The 22,905-nt window shown below is 41.4% G+C and overlaps 1 protein-coding gene across 1 annotated transcript; it reads left to right on the top strand.

The window, feature by feature from the left end:
- Positions 1 to 20,393: 20,393 nt before the first annotated feature.
- Positions 20,394 to 21,415, top strand: LOC123729833 (variant surface antigen B-like). Its single transcript, XM_045706198.1, has 2 exons — positions 20,394 to 20,488; positions 21,040 to 21,415. Exons 1-2 carry the CDS (start codon positions 20,394 to 20,396, stop codon positions 21,413 to 21,415), a joined length of 471 nt encoding a protein of 156 aa, XP_045562154.1.
- The last annotated feature ends 1,490 nt before the right edge of the window (positions 21,416 to 22,905 follow it).

The following is a 22,905-nucleotide window of genomic DNA, read 5'->3' on the forward strand; positions in this document are numbered from 1 at the left end:
ATTTAAAAAACATGTCTGCATCATTGAAGGTCCTCAAGAACACAGTGGCCTCCATCATTCTTAAATGGAAGAAATTTGGAACAACCAAGACTCTTCCTAGAGCAATCGGTGGAGGCTTCAGAAGCGGAGGCACCAGCCGTGGAGGCGTCAGCAGCAGGAGCAGAGGGGTCAGCAGCGGAGGGACCAGCAACGGAGGCGTCAGCAGCAGGAGCAGATGGGTCAGCAGCAGGAGCAGAGGGATCAGCAGGAGGAGCAGAGGGGTCAGCAGCAGGAGCAGAGGGATCAGCAGCAGGAGCAGAGGGGTCAGCAGCAGGAGCAGAGGGATCAGCAGCAGGAGCAGAGGGGTCAGCAGCAGGAGCAGAGCGGTCAGCAGCAGGAGCAGAGGGGTCAGCAGCAGGAGCAGAGGGATCAGCAGCAGGAGCAGAGGGGTCAGCAGCAGGAGCAGAGGGGTCAGCATATACCTCCTACCTGTGATTTGTGTCTGAATAATGACAAGAAGACTTACATAGTCTTCAAACCCTGTGGTCACCGGCTGTGTTTGGAGTGTGTTCACATGTTACCTCCTGGAACTGAGTATCTCAACTGTTCATACTGCCTTAAGTTTGTTCAAGGCTTTGATTTCCCAGGTCTGTAGTGACGCCTCAAGCACTGCGATGCAGTGACATAGAACAGTGCCCCACTCTGGAAGCCCCAATGCATACCTTTTAACAATTTTTTTCATACTAGTACCACATGGGAATCAAACCTCTTAAAGGGGCAATCTGTGTCTGCAATAAATATAAAGAGAGTTACACACGCTATATAAATGTACCAGTAATCTATTGGATAAACCACCGTTTCAGCATCACTGTGTCTTCTTCAGGGTGATGTCATGAATGTGTGAACCAGGTTATGTTGACAAACAGTGCAATTAGTGCAACCAATGACAATAGAGAGGAGTGTGTCATAGTAATTAGGGTTGTAATTAGGGTGATGAGGATGACAAAGTGAATCTTTTAAAAGACAATAGTTTACAGCATGTTGAATTTCTCAGGCTGTTGTTTTCAATATCATATTGCTACATATTGTACATAGTATTAACCTCAACATACAATATTATTTCATTTAATATACAGTATTTCATTGTTTCCTTTTCACTTCATCTTTGTAACACGTAATCTTTTGGTTCAAACATAAAGCATAACAAGCATCATCAATGAAGGGAACATCTTGGGCGCACGCTGATAAACTGTGGAAATAATATGTTACATATACACAATCCATGTCTCAATTGTCTCAAGGATTATAAGTCCTTATTTAACCTGTCTCCTCCCCTTCATCTACAATGATTGAAGTGGTGACATCAACAAGGGATCATATCTTCCACCAGGATTCACCTGGTCAGTCTGTTATGGAATGTTCCTAATGTTTTGTCCACTCATTGTATCTCATTGGTCTGTAGTGCAGCACAGCCACCTTGGGAGAGACATTAGTCAACAGGATGAGATCAGAGATAGACCACTTTCCCTTTTATCAGACGGCACCACTTTCCCTGTTATCAGCCAATGATCATGCTAAACCTCTGAGTTATGACACACTGTGGTTCCAGTACTCCCTAACCCCGTTTAACCTGGTTCTAACATGCGTCCTGTGTCCGGATCATGTCCACATTCTGATTGTGCCCACCTTATTAGACAGGTGTAGATGATGAAAAGACGCATTGTGATCATTGTGATATAAGTGTAAACGGACAAGATCAGGAGGAAGGTCACGGCGTGTTTAGTGGCAGTTATAAACAAGGAATTTGTGTCATCACATTATCTGTCTAGTTATGGTCCGAACATATTGATGGATGGATGGATTCAACTAGAACTACAATATAATATGGCCCAATGCATGTGGCACTTTACAATCACACAAAGGCCATTTAGAAAATCATTGATTATATGTACAGCTTCAGTGAGAATCACGATGTGATTAATTAACTCATTATTGAATGACCTGGGAGGGAAAGTCTGTTTGGCAGACATGGTATATGGTGTGCCATGTATTTACTGCAGTGGGTCAAACTTGTGGTCAGTATATCCAGCCAGGTCTCATAGACTAGACGTAGCATAGTAAATGTACAGATGGTTACTTTACCCCTTTAGTTAACCCTTCCCCTAACCTTAACCCCTTTAGTTAACCCTTCCCCTAACCTTAACCCTTTTAGTTAACCCTTCTCCTAACCTTAACCCCTTTAGTTAACCCTTTTTCTAACCTTAACCCCTTTAGTTAACCCTTCCCCTAACCTTAACCCCTTTAGTTAACCCTTCCCCTAACCTTAACCCTTTTAGTTAACCCTTCTCCTAACCTTAACCCCTTTAGTTAACCCTTTTTCTAACCTTAACCCCTTTAGTTAACCCTTCCCCTAACCTTAACCCTTTTAGTTAACCCTTCTCCTAACCTTAACCCTTTTAGTTAACCCTTCCCCTAACCTTAACCCTTTTAGTTAACCCTTCCCCTAACCTTAACCCTTTTAGTTAACACTTCCCTTAACCTTAACCCTTTTAGTTAACCCTTTTTCTAACCTTAACCCTTTTCCTAACCCTTCTCCTAACCTTAACAATTTTCCTAACCCTTCTCCTAACCTTAACCTTAACCCTTTTCCTAACCCTTCCCCTAACCCTAACCTTATTGAAACAAAGAGGATTAATGACTACATGATAAGAGCAGTAACTCCCATCTCCTACTCACCACCAGTCTAGTTCTCTCTATTAAAACAAAGATGAGTATTGACTACATGATAATAGCAGTAACTCCCATCTCCTACTCACCACCAGTCTAGTTCTCTCTATTAAAACAAAGATGATTAATGACTACATGATAAGAGCAGTAACTCCCATCTCCTACTCACCACCAGTCTAGTTATCTCTGTAAAACAAAGATGATTAATGTCTACACGATAAGAGCAGTAACTCCCGTCTCCTACTCACCACCAGTCTAGTTCACTCTGTAAAACAAAAAGTCATGAAGAGCAACACAGAGACGATTTTATTCATTTGCTTCGTTGACTTTGTATTCCAAGCACTCCAAGCACCTAGAGTGCAAAATGAGGTGTGTGAATATGAAGTAACATATAATAACATTCTGAGAAGCAGTTGATTTAAAAGAGCCATGATTTATTACAGAAAAAGGGTGATATCCAAATCTGATTAAGTTACATCATATGATCATTCTCTTTGTACATATTCTGCTATGCTTTTCCATAGGGATGACGTGATAACAGTGTTCAGTATTGACATACCTCATGTTAGAAAAACTGATGACATCGTATAGATAGTAAATCTATGGTCCACTGTGCTTCCATCAAACACCTTTAGGGGCCGTTTCAGGGACACAGATTCAGAGACACGTTTCAGGGACACAGATTCAGAGACACGTTTCAGGGACACAGATTCCTAATCCATTTTTTTTAATGGAGATCCTACATTGATCTTGCTATTTAGTCCAGGACTAGTCTTAATCTGTGTCCTGGAAACCGCCCCCTGAAGGTGCAAAAATATTTTTTTTGTGTCCTGCGACAACTAAAATCATTCCATGTGACCCACCAGATTATTTGATCTTTGTATTTATATATTTTTATTCATCCTTTTTAACCAGGTGAGTTCTAAAATAATATCAACAAAACAATATTTCCACCCAGATCCCAATTTCCAATCTTTGGGCTCCTATTTAATCCGCATTGTGGAAATTCAGTTTAAATTCAGCTTTACAGCGACACCTCCAAAACATCAGCTATGCGGGTGTCTGCTATCGCCCGTTAACTCTTGATCTGATTGAATCTAGGCCTTAAGCTTCAACCAAGAAAGGTTTCGCTGCGTCCGTCCCAGAAAAACTAATAAGCCTTATGATGACATATAAACACAATGCAACAAAATGCTCTTCTTCACAACATGTCTTTGGAAGAAAAGTCAGCCTCGTACATCAATCAGGGTATTATACAATCAATCAACAATCCATTATCTTGACTGAGAAACATCATGTATGATCAATCATGATGAAATAAGAAATTTTTTGTTGTAGGACAGAATAGTGACATGTTTTCCAAGACACTAATCATTGACTTATTGACTTATTTACAGAGATGTATTTGTGGGGTACAGAGATGAGGTCGTCATTCAAAAATCATCTGAAACACTATTATTGCACGCAGATGAATCAATGCAACTTATATGACTTGTTAAGCAAATGTTTACTCCTGAACATATTTAGGCTTGCCATAACAAAGGGGTTGAATACTTATTGACTGAAGACAATTCAGCTTTTCATTTTTAATTCATTTGTAAAGAAAAATCTAAAAACAATTCCACTTTGACATTATGGGGTATTGAGTGTAGGCCAGTGACACAAAATCTAAATTTGATCCATGTTTAATTCAATCTATTCCTAGGCCGTCATTGAAAATAAGAATTTCTTTCTGCCCTTCGCATAACCAGCCACGTTCTAAGTCCTTCCGGTAGCCAATGAGAAAACAGATTCTCTGCTTCCAGTAGTCAATGAGAAACAGATTCTGTAAATGGAAGAACAGATTTGCCAGTGCACTCACTGCCCTCCAGTGTCTGTACAGTATAGTTCACTACAGGACTCACATGTTGCTGTTGGGTTGGTTTTCTCTCACTGGGGACAGGGACAGAGGATGGGGACAGGGACAGGTATGGGGGACAGGGACAGAGGATGGGTATGGGGACAGAAGAGGGGGAATGGGGACAGGTACTGGGGACAGGGACAGGTACGGGGGACATGGACAGGTACAGGGGACAGGGACGGATGGTGGGAGGGCCTCAGGTCTGGTGACAGAAGAGGGCCTCTTTAGCGTGCATAAGGGAACATGTGTTCTGTGTATGTGTGTGTGAGTGTGTGTGAGTGTGTGTGTGTGTATTAAGTCTATTGTGTGTGTGTGTGTGTGTGTGTGTGTGTGTGTGTGTGTGTGTGTGTGTGTGTGTGTGTGTGTGTGTGTGTGTACAGTGCATTCGGGAAGTATTATTTTGTTAGGTTACTGCCTTATTCTAAAATGGATTAAATAAATGTTTTCCCTCATCATTTTACACACAGTATCCCATAATGACAAAGCAAACACATGTTTTTAGAAATGTTTGCCAATATTTTTTTGCCATTTTAAGAAAATGTCTGCATCATTGAAGGTCCTCAAGAACACAGTGGCCTCCATCATTCTTAAATGGAAGAAATCTGGAACAACCAAGACTCTTCCTAGAGCAATCGGGGGAGAAGGGCCTTGGTGAGGGAGGTGACCAAGAACCCGATGGTCACTCTGACAGAGCTCTAGAGTTCCTCTGTGGAGATGGGAGATCCTTCCAGAAGGAGAACCATATCTGCTGCACTCCACCAATGGTGCAGCGGTCTAAGGCACTGCATCTCAGGGCTAGAGACGTCACTTTAGACCCTGGTTTGAATTCCAGGCTGTATCACAACCGGACGTGATTGGGAGTCCCATAGTACGGCGCACAATTTGCCCAGAGTCGTCCAGGTTAGGGTTTGGCCAGGGTAGGCTGTCAAAAGACGGCAGGTAGCCTAGTGGTTAGAGCGTTGGACTAGTAACCGAAAGGCTGCAAGATCGAACCCCCGAGCTGACAAGGTAAAAATCTGTCATCTGCTCCTGAACAAGGCAGTTAACCCACTGTCCCAGGCCTTCATTGAAAATAAGAATTTGTTCTTAACTGACTTGCCTAGTTAAATAAAACAAATCAGGACTTTACGGTAGAGTGGCTGGACAGTAGCAACTCCTCAGTAAAAGGCACAGGACAGCCTGCTTGGAGTTTGCCAAAATGCACCTAAAGGACTCTCAGACCATGAGAAATGAGATTCTCTGGTCTGATGAAACTAACATTTAACTCTTTGGCCTGAATGGCAAGCGTCACGTCTGGAGGATACCTGACAGAATCCCTACCGTGAAGCATGGTGGCAGCATCATGCTGTGGAGATGTTTTTCAGCTGCAGGGACTGTGAGACTAGTCAGGATCGAGGGAAAGATGAACGGAGCAAATTACAGAGAGATCCTTGATGAAAACCTGCTGCAGAGTGCTCAGGACCTCTGACTGGGGCGAAGGTTCAACTTCCAAAAGGACAATGACCCTAAGCACACAGCCAAGACAATGCAAAATCGGCTTCGGGACAAGCCTCTGAATGTTCTTGAGTGCCCCAGCCAGAGACCGGACTTGAATCTGATCGAACATCTCTGGAGAGACCTGAAAATATCTGTGCAGTGACCTTCCCAATCCAACCTGACAGAGCTTGAGAGGATCTGCAGAGAAGAATGGGAGAAACTCCCTAAATACAGGTATGCCAAGCTTGTAGCGTCATACCCAAGAAGACTGGAGGCTCTAATCGCTGCCAAAGGTGCTTCAACAAAGTACTGAGTAAAGGGTCTAAATACTTATATAAATGTCATATTTCAGTTTTTTATTTTAAATACATTTGCTAAAATAAAAATAAAAACTATTTTTGCTTTGTCATTATGGGGTATTGTGTGTAGATTGATGAGGAAATATATAATTTAATCAATTTACGAATGAAGCTATAACGTAACAGAATTTGGAAAAAGTGAATAGAACATCACAGAGATATCACACATCCAAGTTGACCTGTTTAACAAATGCGATTGGATGGTTGCTCTACCGTTTATGGTCTCTGATATGTTGATTTGTTATTTAGTAACAAGATATAATTATATTTAGAATTATCTGCTCAGCTAGCCGCCTTCAGCTAGCCGCCTTCAGCATCGTGGCTAACTGTGCCAGGTTGGTCTGTGAGTAAAGCCAGAAGCTAACCATGTAAGACCAATGGTTTAAACTAATTGTCTTAGCAACAGTTCAGGAGTCTGGCCCCAGATAATTATTAACGTTTTTACTCAGACACATTACAGAGATACAAACAGAAAAAATGGTTCTACTGGTCACTCATTGGCCTGCTTTTGACATTCTTTTTTAATAAGGTCGGTATGAATTTGAGTTGCTGTGGTAGTTTGTTCCACTAAACAGCTCTAGTATATACAAATAATGTTCTTACCAGATAGACTCTTATACTTAAAACAGTGAATACTATATTCTCTGGCTTACCAGATAGGCTCATATATTTAAAACAGTGTTGGATTCAACATTTTGAGCATTGAGATATTAAATAAATGATAGAAAAGAAGCATAGAATCAAAGGAGAAAGTGACTGGACCTCTGTAGAAAGACAGATGGCTGTGGAATGTGTTGGAATTTGTTGAGGAAGGGAGTTGAGCAACGGTTGAGATAGGGGAGACAGATGGACATCTGTGGACTAGGGGAAGGAACGGTTGAGGTCAGGAGGTGAGGTCAGGTCCCCTTAAGGGAGTAATCAGGGTTTAGTATATGGTTACCTTCTTCCTGTTGAGCATAAGATGTAAGGATTGGAGAGAAGGGGGAGTGTCTTAAGTGGGATATAAATATCTGGATGGGACAAATGCTGGGTTGTCTGAATACAGCTGTGCAGAACCTTTGGGAAGAATTAAACTTGGGTAAAGCTTCTCTAGCGTCCGTGAGTTATTTACTCTGAAAATAAGAACCTAACAGATGGCGTTGTTGGCAGGATTCACCACGATTTGTAGTCAAACCAAAGAGTCCAGATCAGTGGAGCAGAGCTGGCAACAAACAATGTAGGCTAGTTCCTATATCTGTTTCCACCCATTTTGACTTCTTGGGGAGATGAGAATTGTTGGCTGAACTAATTATGGGATATGGACCTGGAGAGCCTAAGTTTAATTCTATAGGCCCATTGTGATGTGACCGGTCGTAAATATATGGTGTAGGGTAGGTTCCATAAGGATAGGTCCCGAGTGGGGGTAATTCTCTGCGAGATCCATAGCGCAAGGTAAATATATGGTGTAGGGATAGGTCCCAAGTGGAGGTTTTTCTCTGTGAGAGCCAGGCTAATATACGTGAAGGGTAGGTTGCATATAGGATAGGTCCCTAGTGGGGGTATTCCCTTGTGAGATCTGTAAAAAGGACAAAAGTCCCCGTTGCAGTGAGTTTTTTGTTTAAGACGAGAGTTCTAGAAGATAGTGAGTTAAAAAAACAAAAAGAAAAGATAGGATATTCCAACACTGTTTGATTTACGTGTAGTAGCAGTATCAATATGGAGAGAGGTTGGTTTATGCCCTATGAGGAGGGGGCACGGTGAGAGATGATGTGGGCTATCAATAATAGTGATATTTGAGGAAGTACTGGAATAGGACATAAAGTCCTGTCCGTATTCTCCAGTAAGAAATTCGCAGACGCTATGGTATCGGTTCTAATACAAAGTATTACGTGCTGTGACCAATGAATTATTATCCGGGGCAGTGTGTAGTGCTATCTTAGAAAATAGTTAATAGAAGGTGTGTATTATAGACGGGAGTGAAGAAATCTAAAATACCCTGAACACCGATGGGAGTGTTTAGGGAATAATAACTAGTGATATGGTGACAGACGGACCCGTTACTCCCTGTAATATAGAGATAGTGGAATTTAATAAAGCCATGGAGGCGCTAAAAGAAGCGCACGAGCATTCTACCAATTCGGCTGGAATTGTAACGGCGTTGGTTGTCGTGGTTTAGGAATGATGCGCAGGAAGCAACGAGCACAGGGAGTGTTGTTTTTTAATAAACACTTTGAGAAACAAAAACAAAGTTCCCAAACACAGGGGAATAAATAAGGTGTGACAATGCCAAGCCGAACATGAACAAGACAGTCGGAAACAACAATTAATCCCGCACGAAAAGGAGCGGGCCAGCTAACCTAAATAGCCCCTCTAATGGCTAATTGACCACAGGTGTCTAAAATAAAAAAAAGGGAAAAGCAAAGGGAATCGGTGGCAGCTAATAGGCCGGTGATGACGACCGCCGAGCGCCACCCGAGCAGGAGGGGGCGCCACCGTCGGTGGGAATCGTGACAGGAATATGGATTTTTTTTTGCAAATTAGATAAAATTGGACAACATTTTCCTGCAGATGGTGAATTCAAATCAAATAAAGAATTCAGGGAGGCAATTATGACTTGGCACAAGGACATAAAATCAGAATCATAAGCTCGATACACCAGCGTTTTGATGTCAGCATTCTATCAACAGAAAATGCATAACGATAATCCCAGAAAGTGTAACACCAATACGCTAATACGGAAGGAATGGGAATGGGAGTGTATTGATAGAATTTGCGCTTCTCCTTTGATGACGGGGTTTAACCCTGTGATCTAAACGGTAATTGCGGGGGTAGTAGATTTAATTCAAGTCAATGTTTTGAGAGTGGAATATGACTCCGCTCACCTCCCAGACATGTGTTAGGGTTGAACTGGCTATTTGTATGCATAACCTTTATAATATACTGGGGAAGCTATGCTAAGTACATAAACTACGAGTAAATCAACTGTTGAAGACAAGAAGAACTACAACCGGCAACACGAAGTGCGTCACGACGCTGGGATCAGCCTACACGCCGACGACAGGAGGAGCAAGTTTAAACCACGCTCCTCCTCCCTCGGACAGGCCAGCATTGAGCGGGAAATATCTCTCAGTATAAAACAGAGAACAAAGGAGGTGTCGTGTTCTTCTCTGTTTTGCCCTGCAAGGTAAAACAGCGAGACCGTATATATACGAACCACACATATACCACACACGTGTTTGCATTAATTAAAGTACAGCTAAATCAGAAGTTACTATGTGATGACTATTTTGTTGTATTACCAGAAACGAACTGTCGCGGCATTAACACATGCGAGGTGTTAATAGGACCATAGAGAAAATCGCTAACTATATTTATGTGGCCGAGAGTCTCCAGACACGTGTGTCATCCTGAGGGGAGGGGGTTTGTGTGGGACACTCACTGGATGATAGCTTGGGACAACCATGAAAGTTGTTTTTGTTTTACCCTGAATTCAAAATGTTTATGTTACATCGCATCAATGAAGGGTGCTAAGTTATTAAACATGTACTTTGTTTCTCTTTTCGTTTCAAGTCAATATGTTTTTAGGTTTGTTCCAGAGGAGGGAATGATGTATATTGACTAACTGATTTGAGAAGGTGGTAGTATGTTTGTAAATGTAGAAAATGCATTAGGAGTATAGTGTGTTATGGGTTAGATGTAATGATAGAGGAGAATCATTCCCAGAGACTGAATGTTCTTACAGGAGATAGCTCATAGAAGGAGAGCAGCTAACTGCACACAATAGGGGGATTTAATTGAACATTACACATACCTAGATCATGGTGAAAGTAGCAGAGATAGTGTTGTCATTTCAGACGCTATTGTCAACTTTCAGTATTAAGAAACATGTGACTCAGAGTTTTGTACGGTTGGATATTCTTCCAACGCCACTAATCTCTCCTCCATTTCTGACAGCTAGTAAACACCACTAATCTCTCCTCCATTTCTGACAGCTAGTTAACACCACTAATCTCTCCTCCATTTCTGACAGCTAGTAAACACCACTAATCTCTCCTCCATTTCTGACAGCTAGTAAACACCACTAATCTCTCCATTTCTGACAGCTAGTAAACACAACTAATCTCTCTTCCATTTCTGACAGCTAGTAAACACCACTAATCTCTCCTCCATTTCTGACAGCTAGTAAACACCACTAATCTCTCCTCCATTTCTGACAGCTAGTAAACACCACTAATCTCTCCATTTCTGACAGCTAGTAAACTCCACTAATCTCTCCTCCATTTCTGACAGCTAGTAAACACCACTAATCTCTCCTCCATTTCTGACAGCTAGTAAACACCACTAATCTCTCCTCCATTTCTGACAGCTAGTAAACACCACTAATCTCTCCATTTCTGACAGCTAGTAAACTCCACTAATCTCTCCTCCATTTCTGACAACTAGTAAACACCACTAATCTCTCCTCCATTTCTGACAGCTAGTAAACACCACTAATCTCTCCTCCATTTCTGACAGCTAGTAAACTCCACTAATCTCTCCTCCATTTCTGACAGCTAGTAAACGCCACTAATCTCTCCTCCATTTCTGACAGCTAGTAAATACCACTAATCTCTCCCCCATTTCTGACAGCTAGTAAACACCACTAATCTCTCCTCCATTTCTGACAGCTAGTAAACACCACTAATCTCTCCTCCATTTCTGACAGCTAGTAAACACCACTAATCTCTCCTCCATTTCTGACAGCTAGTAAACAGCACTAATCTCTCCATTTCTGACAGCTAGTAAACACCACTAATCTCTCCTCCATTTCTGACAGCTAGTAAACTCCATTAATCTCTCCTCCATTTCTGACAGCAAGTTAACACCACTAATCTCTCCTCCATTTCTGACAGCTAGTAAACACCACTAATCTCTCCTCCATTTCTGACAGCTAGTAAACACCACTAATCTCTCCTCCATTTCTGACAGCTTGTAAACACCACTAATCTCTCCTCCATTTCTGACAGCTAGTAAACACCACTAATCTCTCCTCCATTTCTGACAGCTAGTAAACACCACTAATCTCTCCTCCATTTCTGACAGCTAGTAAACACCACTCATCTCTCCTCCATTTCTGACAGCTAGTAAACACCACTAATCTCTCCTCCATTTCTGACAGCTAGTAAACACCACTCATCTCTCCTCCATTTCTGACAGATAGTAAACACTGGACATACCTCCCAGTAGGTTGGGACCTGAGTGACGGTAAACGGAAAGTGTCAGAAGGTGGCTGCTTATCAACCGTTGGGGCCCAAAGTCTACACTGTAACAAGGTGTTTACAAACGGGTGGGGGTTTGGTGTACCTACCTTAAGCACAGGGATGTATTTTCCACATGTACCAACTGTAGCAGAACACAGGAGGTCATTGGAGATGTTGGTGGCTAGAGACCAAGGGATAAACTGGGAAACGGGTAGGGGGTATCTGAAAGGTTCAGTCCTAGACTTATCAGTAAAACACAAAGACAATAGGAGAGCAGGAGACAAATTCAGAGCAATAGCTATTCTCACAGCAGTCGCTGTAGGGACAGTAACAGAAGGAGCAGTAGTAGAAGCGCAGGAGGCTATAGTGACTGCATGGAATTGGACTACTGCGCAAATGAGGGGTATTGTGTGAGACTATAGCCATGGGTCATGTTGGAAAAAGCAATGGTTACTTTAGTAGCATTGTTGGGATATCACTTTATGATAACTCATGTCACATGGATTGGTTACTGGTAACTGGGGGACCCATGGAAGGACAGGGGATGTGGTTATTCAAATATCACAAATGATGTTGTCAGGAAATGACCCGTGTGTTGCAGTGTGCATATCCTCAGGTGGAAGCAGAGATATAACTAAGGGCACGGGCTGAATTCTGGAGATTGAGTGTACATCAAGAGACACCAGGCGAGGGTGTTGGAACAGCATTGGTTTGAGAGACACACTATTCCGAACAGTACCTGCAGTGGTTAAGATCGTCATGTCTCTCCTTGGGGGGTGCATAGTTCTCACGTGACGTGAGGTCCAGCTGCATAATGGGTGAGTGAAGACACCATGACACAGGAGGCAGAGCGAGAGATAGAGACTAGAGTCCACTGTAAGAAATACAAATGGGTTGGGTCTGGGAATTACTATAAACATCATAGTTGGTTTGGGGTTTAGCTGCTTTATGGGTTAATGCATCATATGATAGAGGATAGAGGGGTAATTGTACTGTGAACAAAATGTTGAAGGCATTGATGTGAAAGCATATACAGCGCTGAGTTACCTAAAGAGGATGTAATGTGGATTAGGGACACGCACTTGCATATCAGGGGATGTGCCTATCAGGTGAAATGGAAGAGATGGGGAACAAAGTGAAAATGACATGACTTGGGAACACCTCTCGGAACCTGGGACCAAAAGGAGAAGACAACATGGGCCTAAAGGGGAAGACTGGGTGAAAGCATGAGGAAGCTTTTTAGATCTTTCATTTTCGTGGAACCCAGCAGGAAATTATCCTGGAGGCATAGAGTCAAGTGAAGAGAGAGTGGGAACTGTCATGGTTTCAGACTTTGGTTTTCATGCATATATAAATATGCATAGCTTATCACATTGTTAATAAAGTTATGTTTTATGTTTTTTGTTGCTTTCCAAGTCTTGTGCTATCACTCTCTTAGGAACCAGAATGGGGAAGTGGAGAAACTAAAAGCTGCTCCATCTGCTATTGAACAAGACCGCAGATTCAGCTGGAATGGCATTTTGTTATGTGATGATAGATGGGAATACAATTATGTGATCATAGCACACAGGCCATAAGTCTCTTACATATGTAAACCTCACGGTGAATGTTGTTTATTGTTTGCTCCATTTGTAAGATTGTTTAATTCATATTTTATAATACTTTGTTAGTTTGTTTTGTAAATTCATGTTTTATTATCATTTTTTATACATTCATTAGTAATTTCCAAGTTTATATGAATTGAACATTAGGATGCTATTGTTTAAGAGGAGGGACTGTTGGGTTCGACATTTTGAACATTGAGATATTAAATAAATGATAGAGAAGAAGCATAGAATCAAAGGAGAAAGTTAAGGGTTCTCTGTAGAAAGCCAGAAGGCTTTGGAATGTGTTTGATGGAGGAGAGGAGAGCGACGTGTTGATATAGGGAAGACAGATGGATATCTGTGGATTAGGTGAAGGAGGGGTTGAGGTCAGCATATGAGGGGTGAGGTCAGTTCCCCTTAACCTCTTATGGACAGACGTTCCGCTAGCGGAACCCCGTTCCGCCTGCGGAACCCCTAGCCAACTGCCAATGGCATCGCACCGCGCGAAATACAAAACCAACTAAAATACCACTAAAATACCTCAATTCAATTTTCTCAAACATATGACTATTTTACACCATTTGAAAGATAAGACTCTCGTTAATCCAACCACATTGTCCGATTTCAAAAAGGCTTTACAGCGAAAGCAAAACATTAGATTATGATAGGAGAGTACCCAGCCAGAAATAATCACACAGCCATTTTTCAAGCTAGCATATATGTCACAAAAAAACAAAACCACAGCTAAATGCAGCACTAACCTTTGATGATCTTCATCAGATGACACTCCTAGGACATTATGTTATACAATACATGCATGTTTTGTTCAATCAAGTTCATATTTATATAAAAAAACAGCTTTTTACATTAGCATGTGACGTTCAGAACTAGCATACACACCGAAAACTTCCGGTGAATTTACTAAATTACTCTTGATAAACGTTTACAAAATACATAACAATTATTTAAAGAATTATAGATACAGAACTCGTTTATGCAATCGCGGTGTCAGATTTTAAAATAGCTTTTCGGCAAAAACACATTTTGCAATATTCTGAGTAGATAGCTCAGCCATCACAGGCTAGCTAATTTGCGTTCAGGTCCCTATCCGAAGGGTGACGCGCCGACGCATTTCGTGACCCAAAAATTCAAAATGTTCCTTTACCGTACTTAGAAGCATGTCAAACGCTGTTTAAAATCAATTTTTATGCAATTTTCCTCGAAAAATAGCGATAATATTCCAACCGGACGATATTGTATTCATTCAAACAGGTGAAGAAAAACATCGAGTACTCTCGTGGCCGCGCCTCTCCTGGCTCTGAGCCACTAGGCTGTCCACTCACAAACAGAGCTGCTGGACCCTGCCCAGAGACTTCAGAGATCCCATTCCACTTTCTGGCGCCTTCAGGAAGCCTTAGAAATTGTCACGTTACAGCAGAGATACTGTATTTTTGATAGAGAGGCAAAAGAAGCACCAGAAATTGTCAGACAGGGCACTTCCTGTATGGAATCTTCTCAGGTTTTGGCCTGCCATATGAGTTATGTTATACTCACAGACACCATTCAAACAGTTTTAGAAACTTTAGAGTGTTTTCTATCCAAATATAGTAATTATATGCATATTCTAGTTTCTGGGCAAGAGTAGTAACCAAATTAAATCGGGTACGTTATTTTCACACGGTCGTGAAAATAGTGCCCCCTGTCCCTAACAGGTTTTAAGGGAGTAATCAGGGTTTCGTATCTGGTTACCTTCTTCCTGTTGGGCATAAACTGTAAGGATTGGAGAGAGGGAATGTCTTAAGTGGGATGTATATAACTGAGTGGGACAAATGTTGTGCTGTCTGATTACAGCTGTACAGAACCTTTGGTTAAAGCTTCTCTAGTGTCCGTGGGTTATTTACTGAAAAATAAGAACCTAACACACCCAAGGCAGCTGACGGGTGTTTTTTGGTAACCTCTGAGTTCATTTGCCTCTGAGTACATTTGCATTGGAGTATATTTGCATTGGATCAGCTGATTCGAAACCATTGCACTGGTCAGATCTGTTGTTACTCAAACTTGTAGGAAAACTTCAGAGTTCGAGCACCTCTTTTTTAAACATTTTGTTATGTTATTGAGATGGAAGCAGATATGAAGGAGCGAGGGAGACATAGAGAGGAGGACTCAGGGATTGAACCCCTGCCACTAGGACCCATCTCGAGGCAACACTATGCTACCACTAGATCAGACTAAAACACATCCTGGAACAGATGAAGTCACTATTCTAGAACCTGCCCAGAGCAACACATGAAGGAAAATCAAGGTATTAAACTGAAAAGGCAATTTTTCCAGACTCCGATTAAGCCTAGTCTAAGACTAAAATACCTTTAATGTCAATTCTCTTTTTGAGAATTTGTGGGTTTACATTTTTTGGATACTAATGTAAACACACCGCAACAGATGCAGGATCCTCGAACTGTGTATGTACGTCACCAACCCTACAAGGCAACTTCAGTGGGTTGAGATGTTCCTGGTAGTCTTTTTTGTATGTGAATGTTTTTGGGTAAACATAAATAAATACTGGGATTGATAGATACAAAACAACATTGTTGGGGAAGCTACTCTGAAAATATAGTTCACCAAGCTACCAATTACTTCCTACTGGAACAAGTTAAGCTGCACTAAAGCTACCATTAAGAAAAATACAGTTTACTGAACTAAAGTTACTTTGAAAAAGTAGTTCACTACATCCAATCTACTTCGTGAAAGATTATCATGTCTAAATCTGAAAGGTTACAGACTACAAATTGCAAGACAGATTCCTCTGGAGTCAGATGGTAACAGAAAGTATAATTTATTATATTAAAAACAAAAACAGCGAATTAGACACACAAAAATAGTTTGAAGTGGGAATTAGGCAGGTTTGATGCCTATATTTACTTTGAGCAAAAATAGTTGTGTGTAGTTCCAGTGGTTAGCTACACCACTACACAGTAAAACAGTTATTAATTAACTACCACCAAGCTACTGCAAAATGTAGTTGAATTACTAGTTGAACTACATGTAGTTCTACTCCCAAACACTGCAAAACAAAAATAAGTCACAAATAAATGTAAAAAGGAGCTAGTCTTGATAAGAATTGTATCGGTTGGCTTTAAATTGGGCGGTCCAAGCACGGTGACGACTGCTTCAGGTAAACCTGTAACACAGGTAATCTCGCGATACACCTCCGTATTAGCATCTCTGTTCGTCCATTTTTGTTAATTCTCTCTGTTCGTACATGTTATTTTACATCCTCCGCCATCCATAACTTCAACTTCAACTGTTGACAACTTCAACTCCAATTTATTTTAACAGTTTGGAAATGTTCACCAGTACAGTAAGTATCTGTTGTAAACTAGTGGCATATCATTGAACTTTCTCTGTGAGGTGGTTTCCATCCTGGTACACGTGGAGGTAGACTACTCCGCTAACTCTTCATGCTTAGCCTCTGCTTCATGACAGATACTACTGATGAATGTTGTACAGATATGTAATGTAATTCAGTTGACATCCTAGCTACAGTACTCTGATCTGATGGTTCTTATATACATCTGAATATTTCAATGATTCAAATGTTTTTTAAAGGTTTGGCAGAAGCATGCTTATCGTGTTAAGCAGACCAGCTTCTGTGATTCACTCTTCTATATTACAATACAGCTTTTTGAAAAATAAATGATCAGGTGTTTAGATTTGGCCTTGTGTGATGTTCCTGTGAAGAGAATTGTGTGTTTCAGTCATCATAGTCAATCCCAAAAACTAACTCAGAGCTGGGACTGACATACTTAGCTTCATGTTTTACAGAGTTTGTAGTGACAATATAGGTCTATTGTTCTGACAGTAAGTGTTGAGGCTAGATACTGCTGTTTTATAACAGCATTGTGTATGTTTGGTTCAATGCAGCCAATGTTACGTCTCCATTGCATGATATTCAGATATATGTTACTGTGTATTATACCATACACAGCAGCGGAGGCGTCAGAAGCGGAGGCGTCGGCTGCGGAGACGCCGGACGCGGAGGTGCCGGCTGAGGAGGCGTCAGCAGCTGAAGCGGAGGCGTCGGCTGCGGAGGCGTCAGCAGCTGGAGCGAAGGCGTCGACTGCGGAGGCGTCAGCAGCTGGAGCGGAGGCGACAATGTGTTATGCCTTAAAGGGCCAATCTCTAATTTCTATAAAAATAAAGAGAGTTACACACACTATATAAAGGCTCCCAGTAATTTATTGGATAAACCACCGTTTCAGCATCACTGTGTCTTCTTCAGGGTGATGTCATGAATGTGTAAACCAGGTTATGTAGACAAACAGTGCAATTAGTGCAACCAATGAAAATAGAGAGGGGTGTGTCATTGTAATTAGGGTTGTAATTAGGGTGATGAGGATGACAAAGTGAAACTGTTAAAAAGACAATAGTTTACAGCATGTTGAATTTCTCAGGCTGTTGTTTTCAATATCATATTTCTACATATTGTACATAGTATTAACCTCAACATACAATATTATTTCATTTAATATACAGTATTTCATTGTTTCCATTTCACTTAATCTTTGTAACACGTAATCTTTTGGTTCAAACATAAAGCATAACATGCATCATCAACGAAGGGGAACATCTTGGGCGCACGCTGATAAACTGTGGAAATAATATGTTAATTTAGAAGACTAATCTGTGGAAATAATATGTGAATTTAGAAATGTATAAAAAGAGCATGAGATCAAAGTCAATATTCAGACCACTAGGGGCAGTGTTTTTAGATGAGATGTGTTGTCTATGGTGCTACACTGAATGCACAAAACATTAGGAACAACTTCCTAATATTGAGTTGCCCCCCCTTTTTCTGCCCTCTGAACAGCATCAATTCATTCAAAAATCAGTCATTCAAAAATCATCTGAAACACTATTATTGCACGCAGATGAATCAATGCAACTTATATGACTTGTTAAGCAAATGTTTACTCCTGAACATATTTAGGCTTGGCATAACAAAGGGGATGAATACTTATTGACTCAAGACATTTCAGCTTTTCATTTTTAATTCATTTGTAAAGAAAAATCTAAAAAACAATTCCACTTTGACATTATGGGGTATTGAGTGTAGGCCAGTGACACAAAATCTAAATTTGATCCATGTTTAATTCAATCTATTCCTAGGCCGTCATTGAAAATAAGAATTTCTTTCTGCCCTTCGCATAACCAGCCACGTTCTAAGTCCTTCCGGTAGCCAATGAGAAAACAGATTCTCTGCTTCCAGTAGTCAATGAGAAACAGATTCTGTAAATGGAAGAACAGATTTGCCAGTGCACTCACTGCCCTCCAGTGTCTGTACAGTATAGTTCACTACAGGACTCACATGTTGCTGTTGGGTTGGTTTTCTCTCACTGGGGACAGGGACAGAGGATGGGGACAGGGACAGGTATGGGGGACAGGGACAGAGGATGGGTATGGGGACAGAAGAGGGGGAATGGGGACAGGTACTGGGGACAGGGACAGGTACGGGGGACATGGACAGGTACAGGGGACAGGGACCGGATGGTGGGAGGGCCTCAGGTCTGGTGACAGAAGAGGGCCTCTTTAGCGTGCATAAGGGAACATGTGTTCTGTGTATGTGTGTGTGTGTGTGTGTGTGTGTATTAAGTCTATTGTGTGTGTGTGTGTGTGTGTGTGTGTGTGTGTGTGTGTGTGTGTGTACAGTGCATTCGGGAAGTATTATTTTGTTAGGTTACTGCCTTATTCTAAAATGGATTAAATAAATGTTTTCCCTCATCATTTTACACACAGTATCCCATAATGACAAAGCAAACACATGTTTTTAGAAATGTTTGCCAATATTTTTTGCCATTTTAAGAAAAATGTCTGCATCATTGAAGGTCCTCAAGAACACAGTGGCCTCCATCATTCTTAAATGGAGATCCTACAGTGATCTTGCTATTTAGTCCAGGACTAGTCTTAATCTGTGTCCTGGAAACCGCCCCTGAAGGTGCAAAAATATTTTTTTGTGTCCTGCGACAACTAAATCATTCCATGTGACCCACCAGATTATTTGATCTTTGTATTTATATATTTTTATTCATCCTTTTTAACCAGGTGAGTTCTAAAATAATATCAACAAAACAATATTTACCCAGATCCCAATTTCCAATCTTTGGGCTCCTATTTAATCCGCATTGTGGAAATTCAGTTTAAATTCAGCTTTACAGCAGACACCTCCAAAACATCAGCTATGCGGGTGTCTGCTATCGCCCGTTAACTCTTGATCTGATTGAATCTAGGCCTTAAGCTTCAACCAAGAAAGGTTTCACATGCGTCCGTCCCAGAAAAACTAATAAAAGCCTTGATGACATATAAACACAATGCAACAAAATGCTCTTCTTCACAACATGTCTTTGGAAGAAAAGTCAGCCTCGCATACATCAATCAGGGTATTATACAATCAATCAACAATCCATTATCTTGACTGAGAAACATCATGTATGATCAATCATGATGAAATAAGAATATTTTGTTGTGGGACAGAATAGTGACATGTTTTCCAAGACACTAATCATTGACTTATTGACTTATTTACAGAGATGTATTTGTAGGTACAGAGATGAGGTCGTCATTCAAAATCATCTGAAACACTATTGTTCAGATGAATCAATGCAAACATGACTATTTAAGCAAATGTTTACTCCTGAACATATTTAGGCTTTGCCATAACAAAAGGGTCTGAATACTTATGATGAATGACAATTCAGCTTTTCATTTTTAATACATTTGCTAAAGAAAAATCAAAAAACAATTCCACTTTGTCATTATGGGGTATTGTGTGTAGGCCAGTGATGAGAAATATATAAATTTGATCCATGTTTAATTCAATCTATTCCCTAGGCCGTCATTGAAAATAAGAATTTCTTTCTGCCCTTCGCATAACCAGCCACGTTCTAAGTCCTTCCGTAGCCAATGAGAAAACAGATTCTCTGCTTCCAGTAGTCAATGAGAAACAGATTCTGTAAATGGAAGAACAGATTTGCCAGTGCACTCACTGCCCTCCAGTGTCTGTACAGTATAGTTCACTACAGGACTCACATGTTGCTGTTGGGTTGGTTTTCTCACGGGGACGAGGGACAGAGGGATAGGGACAGGGACAGGTATGGGGGACAGGGACAGAGAGATGGGTATGGGGACAGAAGAGGGGAATGGGGACGGGTACACAGGGACAGGGACAGGTACGGGGGACATGGACAGGTACAGGGACAGGGACGGATGGTGGGAGGGCCTCAGGTCTGGTGACAGAAGAGGACCTCTTTGAAGCGTGCATAAGGAACATGTGTTCTGTGTATGTGTGTGTGAGTGTGTGTGTGTAAGTCTATTGTGTGTGTGTGTGTGTGTGTGTGTGTGTGTGTGTGTGTGTGTATTAAGTCTGTGTGTGTGTGTGTGTGTGTGTGTGTGTGTGTGTGTGTGTGTGTGTGTGTGTGGTAGTAGTAGCTAGTGTGTGTGTGTGTGTGTGTGTGTGTGTGTGTGTACAGTGCATTCAGGAAGTATTATTTTGTTAGGTTACTGCCTTATTCTAAAATGGATTAAATAAATGTTTCCCTCATCATTTTACACACAGTATCCCATAATAAACAAAGCAAACACATGTTTTTAGAAATGTTTGCCAATATTTTTGCCATTTAAAAAACATGTCTGCATCATTGAAGGTCCTCAAGAACACAGTGGCCTCCATCATTCTTAAATGGAAGAAATTTGGAACAACCAAGACTCTTCCTGGAAACCTTATTCGGTGGAGGCTTCAGAAGCGGAGGCACCAGCCGTGGAGGCGTCAGCAGCAGGAGCAGAGGGGTCAGCAGCGGAGGGACCAGCAACGGAGGCGTCAGCAGCAGGAGCAGATGGGTCAGCAGCAGGAGCAGAGGGAAGGATCAGCAGCAGGAGCAGAGGGGTCAGCAGCAGGAGCAGAGGGGTCAGAAGGAGGGTCAGCAGCAGGAGCGAGGGATCAGCAGCAGGAGCAGAGGTCAGCAGCAGGAGGGATCAGCAGTGGAGGCGTCAGCTGCAGGAGCAGAGGGGTCAGCAGCAGGAGCAGAGGGGTCAGCAGCAGGAGCAGAGGGGTCAGCAGCAGGAGCAGAGGGGTCAGCAGCAGGAGCAGAGGGGTCAGCGTATACCTCCTACCTGTGATGTGTGTCTGAATAATGACAAGAACACTGACGTAGTATTCATACACTGTCGTCACCTGCTGTGTTTCGAGTGTGTTCACATGTTACCTCCTGGAACTGAGTATCTCAACTGTTCATACTGCCTTAAGTTGTAGGCTTTGATTTCCCAGGTCTGTAGTGACGCCTCAAGCACTGCGATGCAGTGACATAGAACAGTGCCCCACTCGGAAAGCCCCAATGCATACCTTTTAACAATTTTTTTCATACTAGTACCACATGGGAATCAAACCTCTTAAAGGGGCAATCTGTGTCTGCAATAAAAATAAAGAGAGTTACACACACTATATAAAGGCTCCCAGTAATTTATTGGATAAACCACCGTTTCAGCATCACTGTGTCTTCTTCAGGGTGATGTCATGAATGTGTGAACCAGGTTATGTTGACAAACAGTGCAATTAGTGCAACCAATGACAATAGAGAGGAGTGTGTCATAGTAATTAGGGTTGTAATTAGGGTGATGAGGATGACAAAGTGAATCTTTTAAAAGACAATAGTTTACAGCATGTTGAATTTCTCAGGCTGTTGTTTTCAATATCATATTGCTACATATTGTACATAGTATTAACCTCAACATACAATATTATTTCATTTAATATACAGTATTTCATTGTTTCCTTTTCACTTCATCTTTGTAACACGTAATCTTTTGGTTCAAACATAAAGCATAACAAGCATCATCAATGAAGGGAACATCTTGGGCGCACGCTGATAAACTGTGGAAATAATATGTTACATATACACAATCCATGTCTCAATTGTCTCAAGGATTATAAGTCCTTATTTAACCTGTCTCCTCCCCTTCATCTACACTGATTGAAGTGGTGACATCAACAAGGGATCATATCTTCCACCAGGATTCACCTGGTCAGTCTGTTATGGAATGTTCCTAATGTTTTGTCCACTCATTGTATCTCATTGGTCTGTAGTGCAGCACAGCCACCTTGGGAGAGACATTAGTCAACAGGATGAGATCAGAGATAGCATTATCATTGGCTGTCATCTGATAACAGAGAAAGTGGTCTTAATCTCTGAGTTATGACACACTGTGGTTCCAGTACTCCCTAACCCCGTTTAAACCTGGTTCTAACATGCGTCCTGTGTCCGGATCATGTCCACATTCTGATTGTGCCCACCTTATTAGACAGGTGTAGATGATGAAAAGACGCATTGTGATCATTGTGATATAAGTGTAAACGGACAAGATCAGGAGGAAGGTCACGGCTTGTTTAATGGCAGTTATAAACAGGGAATTTGTGTCATCACATTATCTGTCTAGTTATGGTCCGAACATATTGATGGATGGATGGATTCAACTAGAACTACAATATAATATGGCCCAATGCATGTGGCACTTTACAATCACACAAAGGCCATTTAGAAAATCATTGATTATATGTACAGCTTCAGTGAGAATCACGATGTGATTAATTAACTCATTATTGAATGACCTGG

The sequence above is a fragment of the Salmo salar genome, chromosome ssa23 (genome assembly GCF_905237065.1).
Source record: "Salmo salar chromosome ssa23, Ssal_v3.1, whole genome shotgun sequence".
Lineage (NCBI taxonomy): Eukaryota > Metazoa > Chordata > Actinopteri > Salmoniformes > Salmonidae > Salmo > Salmo salar.

Bases quoted from the DNA above. Each gene is read 5' to 3' on its own strand.
- LOC123729833 (XM_045706198.1), top strand. From the start codon at position 20,394: ATGGGGGACAGGGACAGAGAGATGGGTATGGGGACAGAAGAGGGGAAT. The intron at 20,489-21,039 runs GTACAGGGACAG...TGGAGGCTTCAG, and splicing joins GGTACGGGGGACATGGACAG to AAGCGGAGGCACCAGCCGTG.